An 18,329-nucleotide genomic window follows, 5' to 3' on the forward strand; every position below is an offset into this window, starting at 1 on the left:
GTTATCTCTTGGTAAAAGTTTTAAATTTTTGTTTCTCTCAGTTTCTCTTGCTGCTTCCTCATTCTCACATTACAAGAAAGAAAAAAAGAGGCCATTCAGTTCATCTTCTTTATCAAGCATTATTCTGATCACACCTCTCTCACCCTTCTGGCACTTCCATTCTTTTCAGCTTCTTTCTTCAAAGGCAGTCCTTTCTTGCCATCCTACTAATAATTTTCACTACCAGCTTTTAAAATCCCTTCTATTTCTCATGTCTTTTCTAATGCAGTGACCAGAAGTGGCAGCACACCATATGCTAATATTAACATTGTTACATTTTCAGTGTTATTTCTGTTTTATTCTCCAGACACTCAAATATCTAATGTGCTTTTTAACCACTGCTGTGCATGCCAAGAAAAGGTTTTCATTGAACTGTCTATAACAATATCCAGATATTTTTCCTGAGCAGTTACAGTTCATTATATCCGACAGGCAGGTGCATTATTAGACTCTGGTTTCCAAGGTACAGTACCTTCTATTTGTCAACAATAACTTCATTTGCCCCCTTGTTTATCAGGCAGCCAGCCTCCTTTTGTTCCCTTTCAAGCTTTGCCTTTTTTAATCTCAATTCATGCACATAAGGTTGTACCATCTATAATTCTCTTCCCCACAGTCATCACTCTGTGTAGATCACATTTGCTAAAATATGCACAATTTCACTTTTAGTAATGGAACACCCCTCTGTTAGCCTTTTGTCATGCTTAAAATTGCTAATTCCTTCCTACCCTTTGTTTTACTGCCTCTTGGTGAATTTCTAATTTGCCATAGTACATCACATTGCTTAATTTATTTGGCAGCTTCTCTGTGAGAAGCTTTGCCAAAGGCTTTTTTTATAGACCAAATAAATTTCAACTGATTTTAGAGTCCATGATTTTCCTGACGTGCTCAAAACATCTTAGTAGAGGAACATATGATTCTCCTTTACAGAATCCACATGTCCCTATCATATCACATCCTTTGTATCAATGTGCTGTTTTTTCTGTTACTTTTGTTGTTTTGGGTTTTTGTTGTGGTTTTTTTTTTTTTGTTGGTGGTGGTTTTTTTTTTTTTTTTGTTTTTTTTTTTTTTGGTTTTTTTTTTGTTTTTTGTTTTTTGTTTTTGTTTTTTGGACATTGTAACTTTCCTGGTATCATAAGCCACTTCTTAAGTCATCTTTTCATACTTCTAAGCAGCATCCCTGCTGATTTACCAGCCATACAGATGTACCACAGTTACAAATACACGTGATCCCTGCCAAAAGGGTAAAACAGGAGTAGGGGTGAGGAAAAGGGTGACACAGACACATCCTGCAATTTTGTGGTACTGCTGAGGTTGATCTTTTCCCTTCCCCTTCCCTAAAGCTGGATAATGTTTTGCACAGACTCTACTTTCTGGTTATGAGACACAGGCATTCACGTTTCTTTTGTGGGATTATTTTAAAAATTGGGTACACTTTCCATTTTAACATCTAGCATGTGCCCTCTGCTTTTTCGTTCCATGCTCTTTTCCAACAAATTCCCTCATTTTTAAAATATTGCATTTTCAAAAGTTTAGTGCTGTTTTGCTAGTTTTGATCTGATCCTTCCCCTCAAGACACATATGTTATTTATATAGTATTTTCTTTTTTAAAGTATTTCCTTGCTTTGCCTGAAAACAAGGGGGAAAAAAGGCCTCTCTGCAGTGCTGGCCTGGATTAGGTGTTAAAAAAATTATTTTTTGAAAAGATTAAAGGTCCTATCTTATCTTTGTCTCATATGCAAAAAGTGAGATTAAAAGGGAGATACTTGAAGTCATTTGTGTGCTTGTCTGAGACTCTGGGCACAGATTTTATGTGTTGAAAAGCCGTGCAAGTTTTCATTAGCTCCCCTCAGCTGCTGGGGAGGTCATGGAATCACAGGTGCCTCCCAGGGCTCTTCAAGTTTAACTTAAAAATTAACAAAAATTAACAAAACCCCCTCCCATAAAACACATTCAACCTCCCTCTCCCAGGAGGTGAAGATGCTTTGAAAAGAACCAGTCATAGGACTTCATCAAAATGGATTACGAAAGCTCATGCAGTTATCTGGCACTAGCTGAGGAAGAAAGAAGAAAAAGCAAATCACCAAGGGGAACTGAACACCCGGCCCCATTCTTCAGGACCTTTCCTGATTCCTGCTATCATGTCATTAATAGGCTCCCTAACTTCAAGGCTGATCATAACCCTCTTTGTACTAGGCAAGAACATTAATCTGGATCTCACTGAGACGGTTGCTCTTCACAAGCAGGGAAATCCTGTGGTTGAGCATCACATGACCTGCCTACCACTGCACTGAACCTTCCCGTTAAGCTTCATCTTCCCTCATTTTCTATCAAACTCTCATGTTTCACCACATGTTCACAATGCCAACTTTCCACTGCTACAACAGATAGGTCGCCCATTCCTGCCTTATGCCTATATAGCAGCACAAGGAACATTTATAGATATTGGTTTTGGCCATATGCTCCTCTACCTCACTGCCCCTTCCAAGTGCTCAGCTAATATCCTGTTGCTTTCTTGGAACATATCTGTATGATCTCACAGCCTATCTGTCCACCAGTTGCTGAGGAAGATATGTGCATGATCCAAAGGCACCAATTGGCCAGAGTCTGACTGATGCTTGTGGTATTGCTCCGAGGAAAATGTAATCCCTACCACGAAAACCAGAAAAGCTTAACTACATCTTGCTGAATTACACCACAACTTTCCATTGCTTTCTGCAGAAGAAGTACATAGGATACTGTCTCAAGAAGAAAACCTATTCCAACTGAACATATATTTTGATAAATAGAGCGAAGGATTCAAGAATAATCCTTACTGCCTGCTTGGACAGGACACCTCTCTCAGTTACCTATTCATTTTCTCCAGCTTCATTTTCAGTTCAGTGCTCTCAGCATCCCTGGAAACCATGCTGTGATACCAGAATCAGCTCTCCCCACATTACTGGGAATAAGAGCCCAAACTTGTAGTTACGCATGCGCTACAATTTGCCTCCAAAAAAACCTAATAAAATTCTGCACTACGTCTATTTCAGGATTTTTATAAGATGCCAATCACTATGGAATCTAAACACAATATAACAATTATAGTTAGCACTCTGTGCCTTAAAAGGCAGGCTACTCAGCCCCCTTGTTTGTTGTGTGTCTGTGTGGAAACTTTCCTTCTGTTTCCCTTCTTGTTCCTTTCACTTCCTCGCCTCCAGTTGTGAGCTGGCCCTGGCAAAGTGCCCTTAGTGGAAGAAAGCTTCATCCATGTGGTGGGTAGCACATGCAGATCTGAATACGGGTCAGGGCTGGAATCGTTCCAGCTCTCTATTAAGAATTTCTCCATAGCAGGGGACAGAACCCCAAAAATGTTTGCAATGTTGTGTTCTGGGTCAGTCACATAGACATGTTACAATAATCATAAAATTACACAGTGTATATGTATTATATAGTTATGGGTCATTAGCCTAAAGGCATAGTAAGGAAGGCCCATATGGACACACAGACCACTCATGGAAATTAAATCTCCAAATAACCAGTTTCAGTGGAGAATACCTACAAGATCCTAGGAAAAAAAAAAAAATAAGGTGGTTCAAGCTCATGGCTATGTTGCCTAGGAGGACACAAAAGCAAAATAATCAGATTTTGAGGACTGCAGCTCAACAAAACATTTTGCTTCTTATCAACAGAGGAGAAAAAAAAAAAAAAAAAAAAGAAAACCAAAAAGTAGCATAAACAAAGATTTTAAGGTAATTTACCTGCCCCTGGAAAAAAGCTTGGCTTGTTACAGCATCCTGGAATAAAAGTTGCCTTGTAATGAATGACAAACACCAGCCCAGTACCTTCATTCTGAGTGGCCTTTTTGGTTTTGAAAAATCTGTCTCCACCTGTAGCCACAGCTGACACATGGGGAGAAATGGGTGGAGAAGCAGAAGCAGCTCTACCTTCATGGGCTGCCTGCCAGAAAGGAGACAAGGCCAGGTAGCTCCTGAAGGATACTAAGAGAATAAGAAAACCAATACACCCAGCTGGCATAACCAGAACACCGCATCCTAAGTAGTTCCAAGCTGTACTGTACCATTTCTGGTGAGATTTAGTCCATTCTGAATGCTGTTCGCAATGTTGTTCCAGTTTTTATAATATCATATACATATAGATTTAAAGGCAGCACTGTTTATAATGAGAAAAGAAATATCATTTAAAAAAATTTTTAATCTTGTTATCAATTTATACTTTCAATGAAAGGAATTCAAATTATGTCTGACACTTTTGGACAGAAGACTAACACGCCCCTGCCTCATTCACCTGCTTCAGTTTTGATGGGATAGAAAATAATTCTATTAATGGCTTAGTCAGTTGAAAAAGTGTATGAAATTGAAACTAAGGTAAAATATTATCTTTCAGATTGTTGTGCTTGTGATTCTTTGCATCTATCTGTAAGACCAAAAAACAAATGCAAACCACCTGGTTTTGTAAGACAATTGCTTTCACCTCAAATAAGGACAGCTCTGCCAGCAAAGATGCCCAAATCCATCATGACCTTTATGACTGGACTGCAGTGATGGAGGAGACTTCAGCTCAGGCCCTCACAGTAAGGCTGAAGGTGGCTGCAATCTCTTACATTGAGTCAAACAAGCCTGACTTTGACCTCAGGGGTTTCTAACTAAGCATTACCCAGTCACAGTCACAATATTACCAAATAATTAACACTACATGCTACATGACTGTACAAGGAAGTATGTTTTAACCAGATGCACGCTCAGTTAATGAAAGCATTAATGTTGGGAGGGGAGCAGAAAAAGGCACAAGTGCCTAAGGAAGCCATCACTTTAAGAACACAAAGAGACGGTGAAAACGTCCCTGATTTTGTCCAACATCCTACCTGTGACCACCTGCAGAAATCACCATGCCAAAAAGGAAGGGATGGCTCCTCAACCTTCAAACAACATTTTTTTCCAATAAGGCAAAAAAAAAAAAAAAAAAAAAAAAATCAGAGAACAATTATTTCTGCAGGGAACAATAGGGATGTCCTTTACAAAGCAGGGGACAGCAACATGTCTTTGCCAGGGAGGAATAAGCTTCTAGGTGATGCACACTTCTGTGCAGGTTGTCAACAGCTGAAAACAAACAAAATCCCCCACTTTCTTTCCATGCTGTGCTCCCATCCTATCTATTCATCCTCTGCTTAGGTTGGCCATCTGTGCCCTCTAGTCAACATGGAACAGCAAGCCTAAAAGAGAGAGCCATAATCACTGAGCTTACTCGGTAAGGATTAGCATGATACATGGAGGATGCCTGGGAATAGTGCACTGATCTACAGTAGAAGTGTTAAGGAATGAGCCTTCAGACTATAGGGGGATGATTTAAGATCTAGCAACAATTTAAACCATAGCAAGATCTGATGTTGTGACAAGAGGAATCTGAATAATTTACACAGAAGGGAACAGCTTCTTGAGTGTAAGCAAGGCCATACTCTCGTCCAGTCAACTCACATTCTGCAATAGCATGTGTGAAACCTGAACAGGCATTTCTGTCCCCCCTCACACCAGTCTGATACCCTGTTACACACATTCATCTAAAACAGACACAATGGTAATTATAATAACATATTTCACTATTATTATAAAACTCAACTGCATTAACAAGAGAAATGTTTTCACTTCAGCTTATCAATCAAAGGGCTAAGAGGACAGGTAACCATTTTAACTTCCTCAAGAATATTCTACAGCTTGCAAGACTCAGCGCTTTCTGTTGCAACCATGTAGTACTTCAGCTAAGCAGACAATCAGTTTCTTCGTGTTTTTATATTTTTCTGTATCAACATAGAAGGTAATTTCCAGCTTGAGCCCAAAACTTAGTCTGAGTTAAAAACACACTTTAAATTTGAAAACAAAGTATTACAGTATGATCTGTCATTCATTTTGGTTTGGATGATTCACTTCTGAAATGCCCACAGTTAAAAGCTACAGCAAGAAAAAAGTTAAAACTGCAGGCCTGCCTGTAGAAAGTGATGGAGAGATCCCTGCTAGAGCTGGCCAAGTTGGTTTGCCCACTTCCAGTGAGACACTGGCATGCAGGGTTATTATCATACACTGGCATCCTGGGAGTAGCACTGATAGGATTGTGGTGTCACATCCCAACCAACATCCCTGCTTCTGGTGCTTCCAGGTCTGGAACTGAATCAGTCACAGACAGCTTGTGCTGCACCCAACTGACATAACCCAAGGCAGTTTCCACATTGCATAAAATGGAAAGGCCAGCAATGGAATGAAAGTTATTTCTTTCTTTTCATGGCCTCTTTACTTAAGTACAGGTATCATTTGTAGTACAGCCAGGGAAATTTTGTTCTTGCAAATGCAAATGAAATAAAACAGCCTTGTTATACTATCAGTTTTTGACTGATGATTTGAGTATTTTGATTGTCAGTAAAGATTTCCCTTACCTTCATATGTGATTTGAGATTGTCCTTGCGTGCACAGCGGAAAGGACAGAGTGGGCACTGATGGCTCTTCAAACCTGTGTGAATCACCATGTGCCGTTTCCAGTAACTCTTCCTCTTGATAACCAAACCACAGATGGGACACTGGAAAGGTTTTCCCCCTTCTTCTTCTGAGGCTTAGCAGGAAGAAAAAGAGAGGATCCTTTACAGCCACTTGTCAAATACTTTCCCCTTGTAAACATGCTCAAGATATCATTTCTCAATGATTTCTCAAGTTTCATCTGTAAAGAGACATGGTTAAACAACAACAGGCACCAGAAGGTTCCATCCTCCCCTGCATATACCTTTTCCCCTGGATATAGTTATTATCCCTCTGAGAAAGGTCACCATAATTTATAAAGGTTAATGCTCCAAACTTCCTTTTACTAATCAGTAGAGGATGCTACTCTCTCTCACCTGGGTCCTAATGTTCCTTATAATTGAACTGCACTGAGATGAATGCCTCTCATAATCATCATTTTTCGGCTTCATTTCCTATCAAAGGCTGGTTGTAGCAGAGTATGGAAAATATGCATAACTGTTAAAAAAATGATCCATTTCCACATGTGATGGTTAGCCAGGAGCATGGAAGAATCCACAACTTAACTGAAAAGCATGCTGGTATTGCACGACAGATATATTTAACACCAGAACTGAAAGACTTTGGAAGTCCTGCTGCTGAAATTGTTTAGTTATGGCTCAAGCAGATACTGCTGCAGCATCAGCCATCAAAGGTCTTCAGGTCATAGGTTTCCTTCTGCTCCTCTAATTGCCAGGGCTTTAAATCTACTGCCTTCCTAAATGTCTGCACTCTGCTTCACTGCTCAATTCACCTAATAAAAGGATTTGGTGGCATTGATCAGGAAAATATGGTTAGACTTCCAATTGCAGAACCATCACAAGGCTGAAGGAGAAATTCCTTGCTGCTGACTTTGCACAACTAACCCTCCCATCCATCCAACCTCTCACAACAATTTCCTCTCATTATTATAAAGGAAGGCCTACTACTACAGTGAAACTGGATGTCCTTTTCCTCACTGTAAAAGACAAGACTGTTTTCAAATATCCAGAGCTCAGCAATGTGCATCTTGCTATTCAAAAATTCTCTCAGACTATTTAATCTCATTACTATCACTATAAGAACCTAGCAAACATCAAATTCCCTTGATAAAGAACTAAGTGATAAAACCTCTAGAAAGATCTGTCTCATCCCAAAATACAATTCTTGCAATTAAGTAGGAAACAAACCCACTGTAATTCAACTGATTAGGCAGTCATTATGTAAGTACAGAAAGGGACACAATGTCAAAGCATGTATTATTGCAAGTTCAGAAATTCTCCTTGTAAAATATTCTATCAGACTTAAAATATCAAATTGTTCCCCTCTCTGCCTCTCTAAAGAGCAGACCAAAACCAATGCCATAACTGCTTATGTTTGTTTTAAAATATTTTTACTTTTTTCTTCACAAAAGACAGGAGAGAGGCAAACCACAGAAAAAAATATGTGGGTGGCTTTTTTAGCTATCATGTCTTTTCCATCTATCATATATTTTCTTCAGCCTCTGGTTATCACCCAGAAGAGAAATGTGTAACAAGATATTACCTGGTTTTGACCCCCTTAAAAATAAATCTGCAATCAAGATCAATCAACGGTGATATAGCACATTTCAAAATATGCAGACAAGTGGGATGAATGCATGTGACCTCACCAATAACAGTGACAATTGGTGTTACTCAGGAATTGTGCCAGTGTGCTCCAGAGCTGAACCATGTTAGCTCTATACTGCATGAAGCTCAGAATAAAATCAGGGGTTTCAGCTTTCCTTCATTTATATTGATGTCTATTTTATATCACAACAGTACTTCAGTGAAGAGAGAATCAGCCAGTGCTTCCCAAAGAAGTTTTGGGAACACAATTACAAGAATCACAGGCATTAAGGTACACCAAATAAGTATTCAGTCAGTAAAAGAAAGTCTGTCACCTACACTCTTTCAAAACAATCAGAACTTAACAGATATTTCAGGCTCCCTTTCCAACTTCATCCCAAATGTGCAAGCAGTTTATAAAACTGGCAATAGTAACAGATTGATAGAAAAGTTAATCTCCTCTGTACCAATTTACTATAATAAACATGCAGGTCATGATTAGGCTGACCAAACCTGACATGCCGTTTCAGAGGCAACTACATGCTGATAAGCCATGGCTCCAGCTTCTTGCCTGAAATAATTCTGAGCAAATAGCTCAACGTGGTGGACAAAAGAGCAGCAGGCATGCTCTTCTTATTAACTTACTCCTCTTTAAATAGCCTCCATCCTTGCTGCTCCTTACTTACATCTAATTAATTTCACTGAGTATTGATCTCATAACCAAAGCTACACATTGCTGGTGGGGAAGTGAATCAGATTCGTAACAGCAAAGCAAACTCATCAGTGTAAAAGTTCAATGTATGAGTGTGGGGAAAAAGACCTCTCAAGCTATACCTACTGGGAAAAGATAATTCTCTCTGGGAACAAGACAAAAAAAGTCTCAAGGAACAACCAGACAGACACAACAAGATAAAGCATTATACAATTATATACTTCTTTTTGTTTTGGTTTTTTTTTTTCAATATTTTTAGTGCCATAAGGCTCTCTGAGCAAAAGGAATCAGGAATATGTATCATTTATTTTCATGGTAAATGTACACATTCAGGTTTTAGCTTTTGTTACTCCAAAAAGGACTTCATCTAAACTAATGAAAACCTTAGACCAGGCCCATGCCAAGAATGGTTTGCCACTTTAATTGCCTTGGCAAAACACAGCAGTTAAGCATTTACAGAACACATGTATAACACAGAGCAAAAACTGGTACTGGCTGTTATTCATCGCATCCCTCTTCCTCCTCTTCCAAGGGAGGCATGAGCACTGTCCATCCAATAGCTTCTAAGCCATTCTAAGCTTCTAAGCTATGAGTGTTGACCAAGAGCAGCACAGGGACACGCTGGGCCTCAGGATACCCCTAAACAAAGAGGTTAGGGCAGAAAAACAGCAGGGCAATTACACAACATGCATGTCAGGCTTCATATCTGTACACTGGCTTGCCACACCTGTGCAGCCAGGCTAGTATGATAAAACTCAGCCTGATAAAGCCGGAATATACTAAACCACATTGTGCATCTCATGAAGATACCTGCCATGCTTCTTTTTCCTTTGCAGCAGAACACTGATGACACCTGAAGCCATATGTTCCACCAGAAATTTGAATCCGTGAACTTTTTATAGAAAGAGATGAAAGAAATTATTTTTCTTTATTTTGAAGATGGATCATTTAAATTCCCCTGCATGGCTTGCCAGCTCTTTAAAGCTTTTGTTACCCAGACAGTTTCTTCTTCTTCCCTATAACCCTGAGTCCTTGACTGTCAACAGCTGTAACTGATGGAGGAAAGTCAGATGTGTAAAATGGTTCTTGTTGAGCAAATTAGAGAAATGCAGTTTAGTTGGATTTTTTTTTTTGTTAACAACAAAGAATTGTAAAAAAAAAAAAATTAATGAAGAGTGGCAACACAATAATATACTCTGGTAAATTAGGACAGGATAGTAAGCGATTACACAAAAGTCCATTTGTGAAAAAGACAGCAGGAGGGAGAATTCTCCCTTGTCCAATATTTCAAAAGCACTAGTTATGTACATGCTCACTGATACTGTGAGCTCCTTCACAGGGATTCTTTGATCTTCTCCATTAAATATTTTTGTGGACACATTCTAAACTTGGTAAGAGAGGAAAATACTATTGTATGGAATAAAAGGGGAAAAAAATGTACCGAACTGTACACTCACACCTTTAAAAGAGGGAAACATTTGTGACAGTTTGGTCTCAAAGTGATACTTCAAAAAGCTTTTCTATTGTTCACCTAAAGTATCTATTTCTTGTTTTCATAAGACATGGAATCAAATCAAATCAAGACCCACTGAAGAGATGTTATATAAGCCTATAGCAAAACAAATACATTCTGCTTCATGGTTCAAATTATATCCATACCTGTACTAGCGAGTTTGGATGCTCTTCCCTTCGGGACTGGTAGTAACAGTAATTCCAAAGACTGCGGTGGAGTTGCTTTCTCTTGTTTCATCTCTGAAAGCTGCAGAGGATCCTCAGGAACCAGTGATTTCTTCTTCTCAGCCAGGAGGGTGCCTGCAGCCCTTGCAGCAACCTCCTTGAGAAGGGCAGCTGAAGAGGTCATGGAAGCCAGGGACAGGAAAGAGCTGGCTGGAGGTGGGTGCTCCTGCCCAGGAGTCATGCTTCTCTCACTCACTTTCTTAGATAAAGCTGCTAACGTGGAGCTGGCTGACTGAGAGCTAAAAGGCGAGGAAAAGGATTCGAATCGTATCGTGTCCTCAGTCCTGGAAAAAGATTTGTCCTGCAGAACGGCATTGGCTGCGGCTTTCAGCTTCAGGATAGCTGAATCAGGGGACAAACCACAGGTGGTGGTTGAGTTTGGCAACCACTTACCTTGATTCCATATAAAGTGACTGCCTGCATTGTATTGGTCACTTTGTTCCTGTTTCTCAGCAAGCTTTCTGGCAAGCACACTTAGCTGCTGGGCATGGTGAGCAGGTGGAGAGAAGGAGATGTTTGAGCCAAGATTTGCAGGGGACTCGACTCTGCCATTGACTGTAACAGCAGCATCCAGCTTGAGGGAGCCAGCCTCCAGAAGCCGCCTCAGGTTACTGCTCAGTGGCTTGTTTGGACCAGGAGGTTCCTCTTCACCCAGAGAGGACACATCTGGAGAAAGGTGCTCCTTGCTCTGTAGCGTGTCTCTTAGTGCCTCATTTTCAATGGATCCCACCTCCGCTGTGTTGCTGCTCGGCGTCGCACTTCCCAAAGATGTATCGGGGGAGGTGGACTGCTCTTGAATTCTGTCCTCAAGAGACAACTTAAAGTTCTCCTGGACTTCTCCATATGATGCTTCCGAAGGAGTTTCTGAAGAATTCCCAAACCAGCGTTCTTCTTCACTGAGCTCACCTTCCACTTCTTCCTGTCTGGTACCATCTGTGTGGAACCATGAACAACAGCATTATTCCCAAATCTGTGTAAAGCAGTTTCTTAGCATGAAGCATGCCTGACCTCTGCATGACCCTCCTGAACAGTCCCCTAGCACACCCCCCTAAAGTGCACGGGCTTGGAATCAGCCTGGATTCAGTGACCAGAAAAAAGAGCTTTTCAAAATGAATAAAGCTTTCTTAGAAGACAAAATGATGACAAACCTGTCATCTTTCAGTCTGCATAACTAAAGCAGCTAAAACTGCAACAATACATATAAACATTATATATATTCATATATTGCAAACAATTCTTTACTGGCATAGTCTGTACACCCTGAAGCCTCTGGTATAAGGCAGGGATTTAACAGATCAGAAAGTACTGGATACTTCTGTATTTTACAGCCAGCACAGGTGTGCCTTCAAAGGCAGATCAGGTGTGTAGCTACTCAAATCTCAGACCAATCCTGCAGTGACCCCTATCTAAAATAAAATAAGTTTGTACTAATAATTCACAATTCATTCCTGAATAGCTGCAATGACTAATACATGAAAGCAGACTGAAGTTCTTGTCTCTCCAACTCCTTGGGAATGGAGTATCATACACACAGTGTTGTCACATGCAGACTCTAGTTGTTCTTATTTATTTGTCACTGTTTAATAAAGTTTAAAAGATCATCCTAAACTGAACTTAGTTTAGCTGAAAAGAAAAAAGAAGCAGAAGTGTTGGTTCCACTGCAGTTAAATTACATTTTCTCCTTTCTGGTAACTGCAAAACACCTGAGACCTGGCAGTGTTTAAAGAACTGTGACCCTGGATTGCTCCTCTTCCTGACAGGTATTCAAAGTCACAACAGCAATGCTAGAATTAAATTCATATAATCTCCTCTTGCCAGATACATCTCACATTTCTTGCTTTTAGACACAATGTCCCAAGCTGTACAAGCATCTTTGTAATAACACTACAGCAAGACAAAAGTATTTAATATAACCCTCCAGTGACATTCTGGAAATAAGCCTGCATGACATGCATTGTGTCTATGATCATGTATTATTCCCAGATTCCCAATTTAATTCCAGCAAATTACAAAACTTGGAAAGAAGTTAATGAATAAAACTTAGATTTCTATTATTGCTTTGATCCAAAGAATTTAAGCAGGAAAACCTCAGACAAATGCATCATGAATACAGAGATACAAAGGTACAATCTGAAAACAAAGTTTTTGGAGTTTTTTATGTTATATGAAATATGAGGCACAATCTCGCACAAAAAGTTTCTTTTATTCAAAACCCTTTGGAAAAAAGTCACCAATATTTTAGAAGCTGGCAATAAACTCAGTTACCTTAGGTTTGTAATTCAAGCAAAAGAGGGTTAGCATATTCCCTTTTCAAAACAAACAAAAGCCAAACAAACATCCAAGCTCCTAGCTAGAATTATTTTGGTATTGTCAAAGTTAACAACACAGGCTCAGCAATAACATGTGCATAAAGGCCAAGTACCATGCACATTCAAATAAAGGAGAGAGATGCTAATCAGTTGAACCAGCACTTATGTAGGTTAAAGGAGAACTGAATGTATTCCCTCTTCACCCCATGAACAATAAAAAAGTAACTTGAGCATGTCTGTACAGCTGGGTGCACTCACATGAGAGACCCATTCACTCATCCCAGATGCAAACAAGTCTGGAAGCCAAAAAAGCATCTTACTGGCACTTAGTCTGAACTCATACACCAAGTGCAGGGCACATCCTCTGGGACACAGCCTGGAGCTGACACCACTACACAGCTCTGGAGCCAGAGCTAGCCTGCTTCCTACCACTCATCTGCCTGTTGAAACAATCTCTCCTCTCCCCTGCAAACCCTGCTCTCTCTGTCTCTGCACTTCCCATCCATTCATAGGGAGAATGACATTTCCCTTCACCCAGAAAGCCACTCAAACATTACAGTCTGAGGCATATTTAAGTGTAAATGGATCTAAGAAGTAGTGGACTTTTGTTTTAGAGAAATCTACAGCGTACTAAACCCCCAAACTTCTCTGTTCCTTGCCATGTACCTTAATTTCATTCTTTTTCCAGACATGCACATTCCCCGTTGGTCTTGCCTATACAAAAGGGCAGCCACCACCATGTTATTGACAGCGAGCAGCAGGAGAGCAGGATTCTTCATTTAAAGGCTTGCTCCCACCAAGCTCAGGATTTCCCTCCTCTTCAGGTAACACACTGAGAGCTCCCTCTCCTGTTGCTAATCTACCTGTGACCACTCAAGGCCTCTCAAAGCTCCATGCAATTGCTATAATAAAGGGTAAATTTTCTCTCCAGTCTCACTCTCCCAAAAGCCAGCAGGATACTTTTTTTTCCACCAGTGCAGTTTCTTTCTGTAGCCAGAAATCAGACCTCTAACTGCTGACACTGTTCTAATTTTCCTCTTCTCAGTAATTCCCAGTTGCTGCAGCATCAAGCCCACTGTATTTGAAGGCTGTAAGGTTAATGCTGAAAAAGCCAGCATCAGTGTCTTATCATGAGCTCAGTCAAGCCTCCCTTTAAACACCAGTGAATTGCTTTAGAAGCAGAACAGTGAAGCCTGGCAATTTCATTGCTAAGCAAAGTTGCCTTTCAAGGCCTTCAGGGCAGAATTTTAATTCACATTGACTTGCGAGCCTGTGAGTTTGAATAAGCTTGAGCACTCCAGGAGAAATCAACCCAACTTCTTTATGATTTCAAATTATATAAAAGCTTCCCTCAGAACCCAGGGTGTTCATGGGTCACCCAGACCAGGTTTGTCTGAAGCAAGACCCACCCTCCACATATCTGTCAAGAAATTTCAGCTGTATTTCCCATCTGTGGCAGAAATCTGCATGACACGTTTCCCCCTTCTCTCACAACACAGTTATGGAGCTGTTCTCATCATAATTCAAGAGTCAAGACCTGTTATTACTGGTTCTTCCTGACTTCCAGAGTGATTCTGAACCGAGAACTGCTTCCCAAGCCCTTTGCCACTGGCAGAGGCTAGTTGGGAACTACAGACTGCCTGCATGTTTCGGGACTATCACATTGCACACCCCCCAGGAGCCTCAAAAAAAATAGTTTCCACTCCTGTCAGCAATAACAAAAGGCACCAGAGTACTGCTGGGTGACTGCTGCCACTGCTGTAGCTCACGTACCCATCTCTGGCAAAGCCACAAATGTGTGCAGAAAGCACTGTTTGAAGAAGCGCCAGTTTCCCTCGCTCGCCAGCTCATCTGCTTGCTTTCAAATACAGAGAAGTTCATTTTCCTCTTCAAGAGATCAGTTTGACAGACAAATCTTATTGATCCCAAAGTGTGTTATTTCACTTTGTGACCATCTGCCCTTTTATTTAGAGTGCTGATTAGAATCTGACCCTGGTACCAATAGAAATGTAAATATTAACTTGCTCAAACTACTTATATCTGAAAACTGAAAAAGACAAACATGTTTGTTGATTTATACACTGAGTCACTCAGTTCAAATGCTGGAAACTTTAACTGTACCCACCGTAATGTACACATGTCATTCCAGAAAGTGGCAAGTGTGAGATGATCCACAGCTTTGCTTTGTAGGACTTGGAGGGGAGAAATATCAGTGTAGTGAGTTGGATCTCCAGGAAAGGGAAGAGTCTCAAACTTGTGTTACTGAGCAACAAGACATGGGCAGCGAAAATATGATGGAAAGAACACCGTTTGAAACACTAGAAATTACCTGAGAAGAGGCTACAGCTAAGGAACTCACCCCAGAGAATGATTTTTCATGCTAAGCAGGACAAAATTTTACTTTAATCATTCACTGAAATGAGTAAATTACAGAACTTCAATATAGAAATCCATATGCTGCAGTGATAGGAAACACAAGGAAATTGTAATGATGGGATTACAGAATGAAAATTAAAGCAAATGAAAAAGTAGGTAGAAGTAAAATAATTTCAAAGAAATGCATACAGGAAAATTGCTCATGAGATAAATTAATCAAAATTGCCCTTTTTTCAGCACTTACGTTTCAAGGAAAAACTGGGAACCTACAGAACCAAGATTTAAAGATATAGGCCAGCCAAACCTCATCTTTATTATCTTGATATCAATTACCCTGATTTGCATAAGGATTTCAGATATGAGCATTCAAGTCTGCATCAATCTAATAAAGTTACAGTTACATTTGTTGTCCCTTTGACACTCAGATCATCTTCCTAATTTGCTGCCCCAACAACTCTATAATTTCATCTCTAGCACCTACCATAAACCATCCTTTGGATTATTTTACAGTGAACCCTGTACTTAGGCCTACTGAAAGAGCTGGGATTAAATGATAGCTTTACACTAGGGAACTGAGGAGCTCTGCAAAGATACCTAAAGAATTTAAAAGAACACATTAAACTTAAATGAAGCAGGAAGCCATCCAAGAGGAGAGCTGCAGAAACACTGACTGGCTCGGTTGAACAATCAGTTTAAGGCCAAGTAAATAGGCAGATGCATCAAAAATAAGGCAGAAACAATACCTGAGCAAGCTAGGATTTAGCCTTGGGTGACTTTTATCAGTGACAGCAAGAAAAGTGGAATGAGCAAAGAGAAGAAACAGTTGACAACTAAGAAGGTGAGGATAACTGTAAAGGCTTTTAACCAGTCATGGACAAGGTAGTGAACTGGAATGCTCATATCTGGCCTCCAGGATGGGTTCTCTTGTTCTAGTCCTTCCTTACTGCTTTCTTAGAACCCTAAAATGAGGACTAGGGAATCAGGCCACAGGTCAGAATTCGCTGTCCTGGCAGTCTAGTTCAGGATACCCTCTCCTGCTGTAACCCAGGTTCCATCATGGCTTGTCATCACCATCATATCCAAACAAGACATGTTTTCCCATCACATGGTAGCTGTTAATTCAAGATCAGTACAGGCTCCCTTGCCCCCATCTTACCTCTGAAGACCAGATAATATGGAAGAGAAAAGAATGAAGGAGCTAAAGACCAAATACAACGGATACCTTTAGGAGAACTAGGTAAACTGTGTAAGTGCATCACTTTAGCAAGGGTAAAGAATAATTGCAAAAGACCACTTGCTAACATCACATCATTTTCTAATTCACATTTTCTCTGAGTGTCAGCTGCACATAAGTCCTTGCTTATTTCACAGTCAGGTACTACAGAAATCAGAAGGCACAAACCTAAAAATGACACTCATATCTGGAAAGTCTATTCTGTGGTATCCTACATAAATTGCTCACTCTAGCTTCCTGCCTACAAACTACCCTTTTGGTATTCAGGCTGATTTTTAAGTATTTAAAATTGAATTAAAAAAAAAAAAAAGAGTGAACGTAATATCTTTGGGCTGAACAACTTTTATGGGTTCCCACACCCACCAAAACATGCAGATGTGTGTGCTGTAGAACTTCCTCCAAGAAGTGGGGCACACTGTGCACCCATACCCCACAGTTTCCACCTCTAAAAAGCATTTACAGCCACATCTGATGATGCTGTATAATCAGAGCAACAGCTGTGTTGATTTTCCCATAGGGATGCTTGCTAGAAAATCATGATTTTTAATAAAAACACAAAGGCCTACCTTAACTCCTTTTAATATACCTACAGCAGCAAATAAGACTTAAAAGTCACAGTTGAATAAATAGTCATGTGCAGGAGTGGCCTTGGTCCCCCATTTTCCCTTCATGATTTCTGTGACCTATAATAGGTAAGCAGCACAGGAAGTCACCATCCTCTTTGAATGGAATTTCTGGCTCACTCCTTATCAACGGGATGATTATTCAACTCTTGACCTCCTCACAAAATGGTTTAGTAGTGTTGCCGGTGCTTGAACCAAATTTCTCTACTGCAGGCTGACCTAAAGAGAGCAGCACAGCTGCAAGAAGGATCTGCCAAAAAGCCACAGCTCTTCTGTTCTGTCCTTCTCCCCTGTGTTTAGGTTATATGAAAACACTCACACAATTAGACAGGGAAAGAAGCCCTAGGTAGAACTCTGTATTTCATCTCCACATCTTCCAAGATAATGATTTTCCTAACTGGAGGGAAGGAGGAAAGGGGAAAAGGAAGGCACAGCTTTTAAAGACAGGGCATACATTCCCTACTTTTATCCCTAACTTAAAGTGACTTTGAAAAAATCAACATACAAGAAAACCCCAGAATATTCACCTAACAATTTCTCTAGTACTGCTTTTCTGAAAAAGGACTCAGAGCCAAAAAAATTAGAGAATGTTAGCTATTTTGCAGTAACTAGAACTCTTCAAATGCTTTGCCTATACACACAAACAACTGAACGTGCCCAAATATTGTAATATTGGGCATATTCAGGTTTGCAAACTGCTAGACAGCCATAGATTATCAAAATGTATGTACAATATCTCAGTTTCCTCTCAAAGGCAGAATCCAGGTGTGATAGATTCTCCCAAGGAAAAAGGGAATCAGGACAAATTACTGAAAAAGCTTGTCACAAACAACATAAAACTGCCTTTATGTCCCCCAGAGGAGGGAGAAGTTGTGGTAGACGGGAAACAGAGGCAGAGGCCTTCTATTTTCAGCCACAAGCCCCAGAATAATTGTGCCAAGCGTGTCTCACTAGCTGCCAAAAAGATCCACCTTTTACTAGCTAGCATCCATGGAAGGGGAACACACGGTTTTTCTCCTGAGAGGATCTGTCACTCCTTGTTGAAGGTTCTATGGGCTGGTTGACAGACCACAAGATAGGACCTTACAAAGACAAGTCTGATCTCCCCCAAAATCAAGTTAAAAAGAGAACTCCTAGAATGATGGATGTTTGACATCTTGCCTCCAAGAAAGATCAGCCATTCTTCTGTTCTAGG

The 18,329-nt window shown here is 40.2% G+C and overlaps 1 protein-coding gene across 3 annotated transcripts in view; it reads right to left on the reverse strand.

The window, feature by feature from the left end:
* ZNF827 (zinc finger protein 827) overlaps positions 1-18,329 on the reverse strand; it is a 99,529-nt gene that overhangs the window by 64,741 nt on the left and 16,459 nt on the right. For all 3 annotated transcript variants that reach the window (XR_005953230.1, XM_041412130.1, XM_041412131.1), the window contains exons 2-3: positions 10,515-11,525; positions 6,461-6,633 (exon numbers count right to left, since the gene is read on the reverse strand). Coding sequence is in view for 2 of the 3 variants with exons in the window: in XM_041412130.1 (XP_041268064.1) it covers positions 6,461-6,633; positions 10,515-11,525 (1,184 nt within the window). In the remaining variant the exon portion in view is untranslated. The remainder of the gene's footprint in view (positions 1-6,460; positions 6,634-10,514; positions 11,526-18,329) is intronic.

The sequence above is a fragment of the Onychostruthus taczanowskii genome, unplaced genomic scaffold (genome assembly GCF_017590055.1).
Source record: "Onychostruthus taczanowskii isolate IOZ18803 unplaced genomic scaffold, ASM1759005v1 scaffold38, whole genome shotgun sequence".
Lineage (NCBI taxonomy): Eukaryota > Metazoa > Chordata > Aves > Passeriformes > Passeridae > Onychostruthus > Onychostruthus taczanowskii.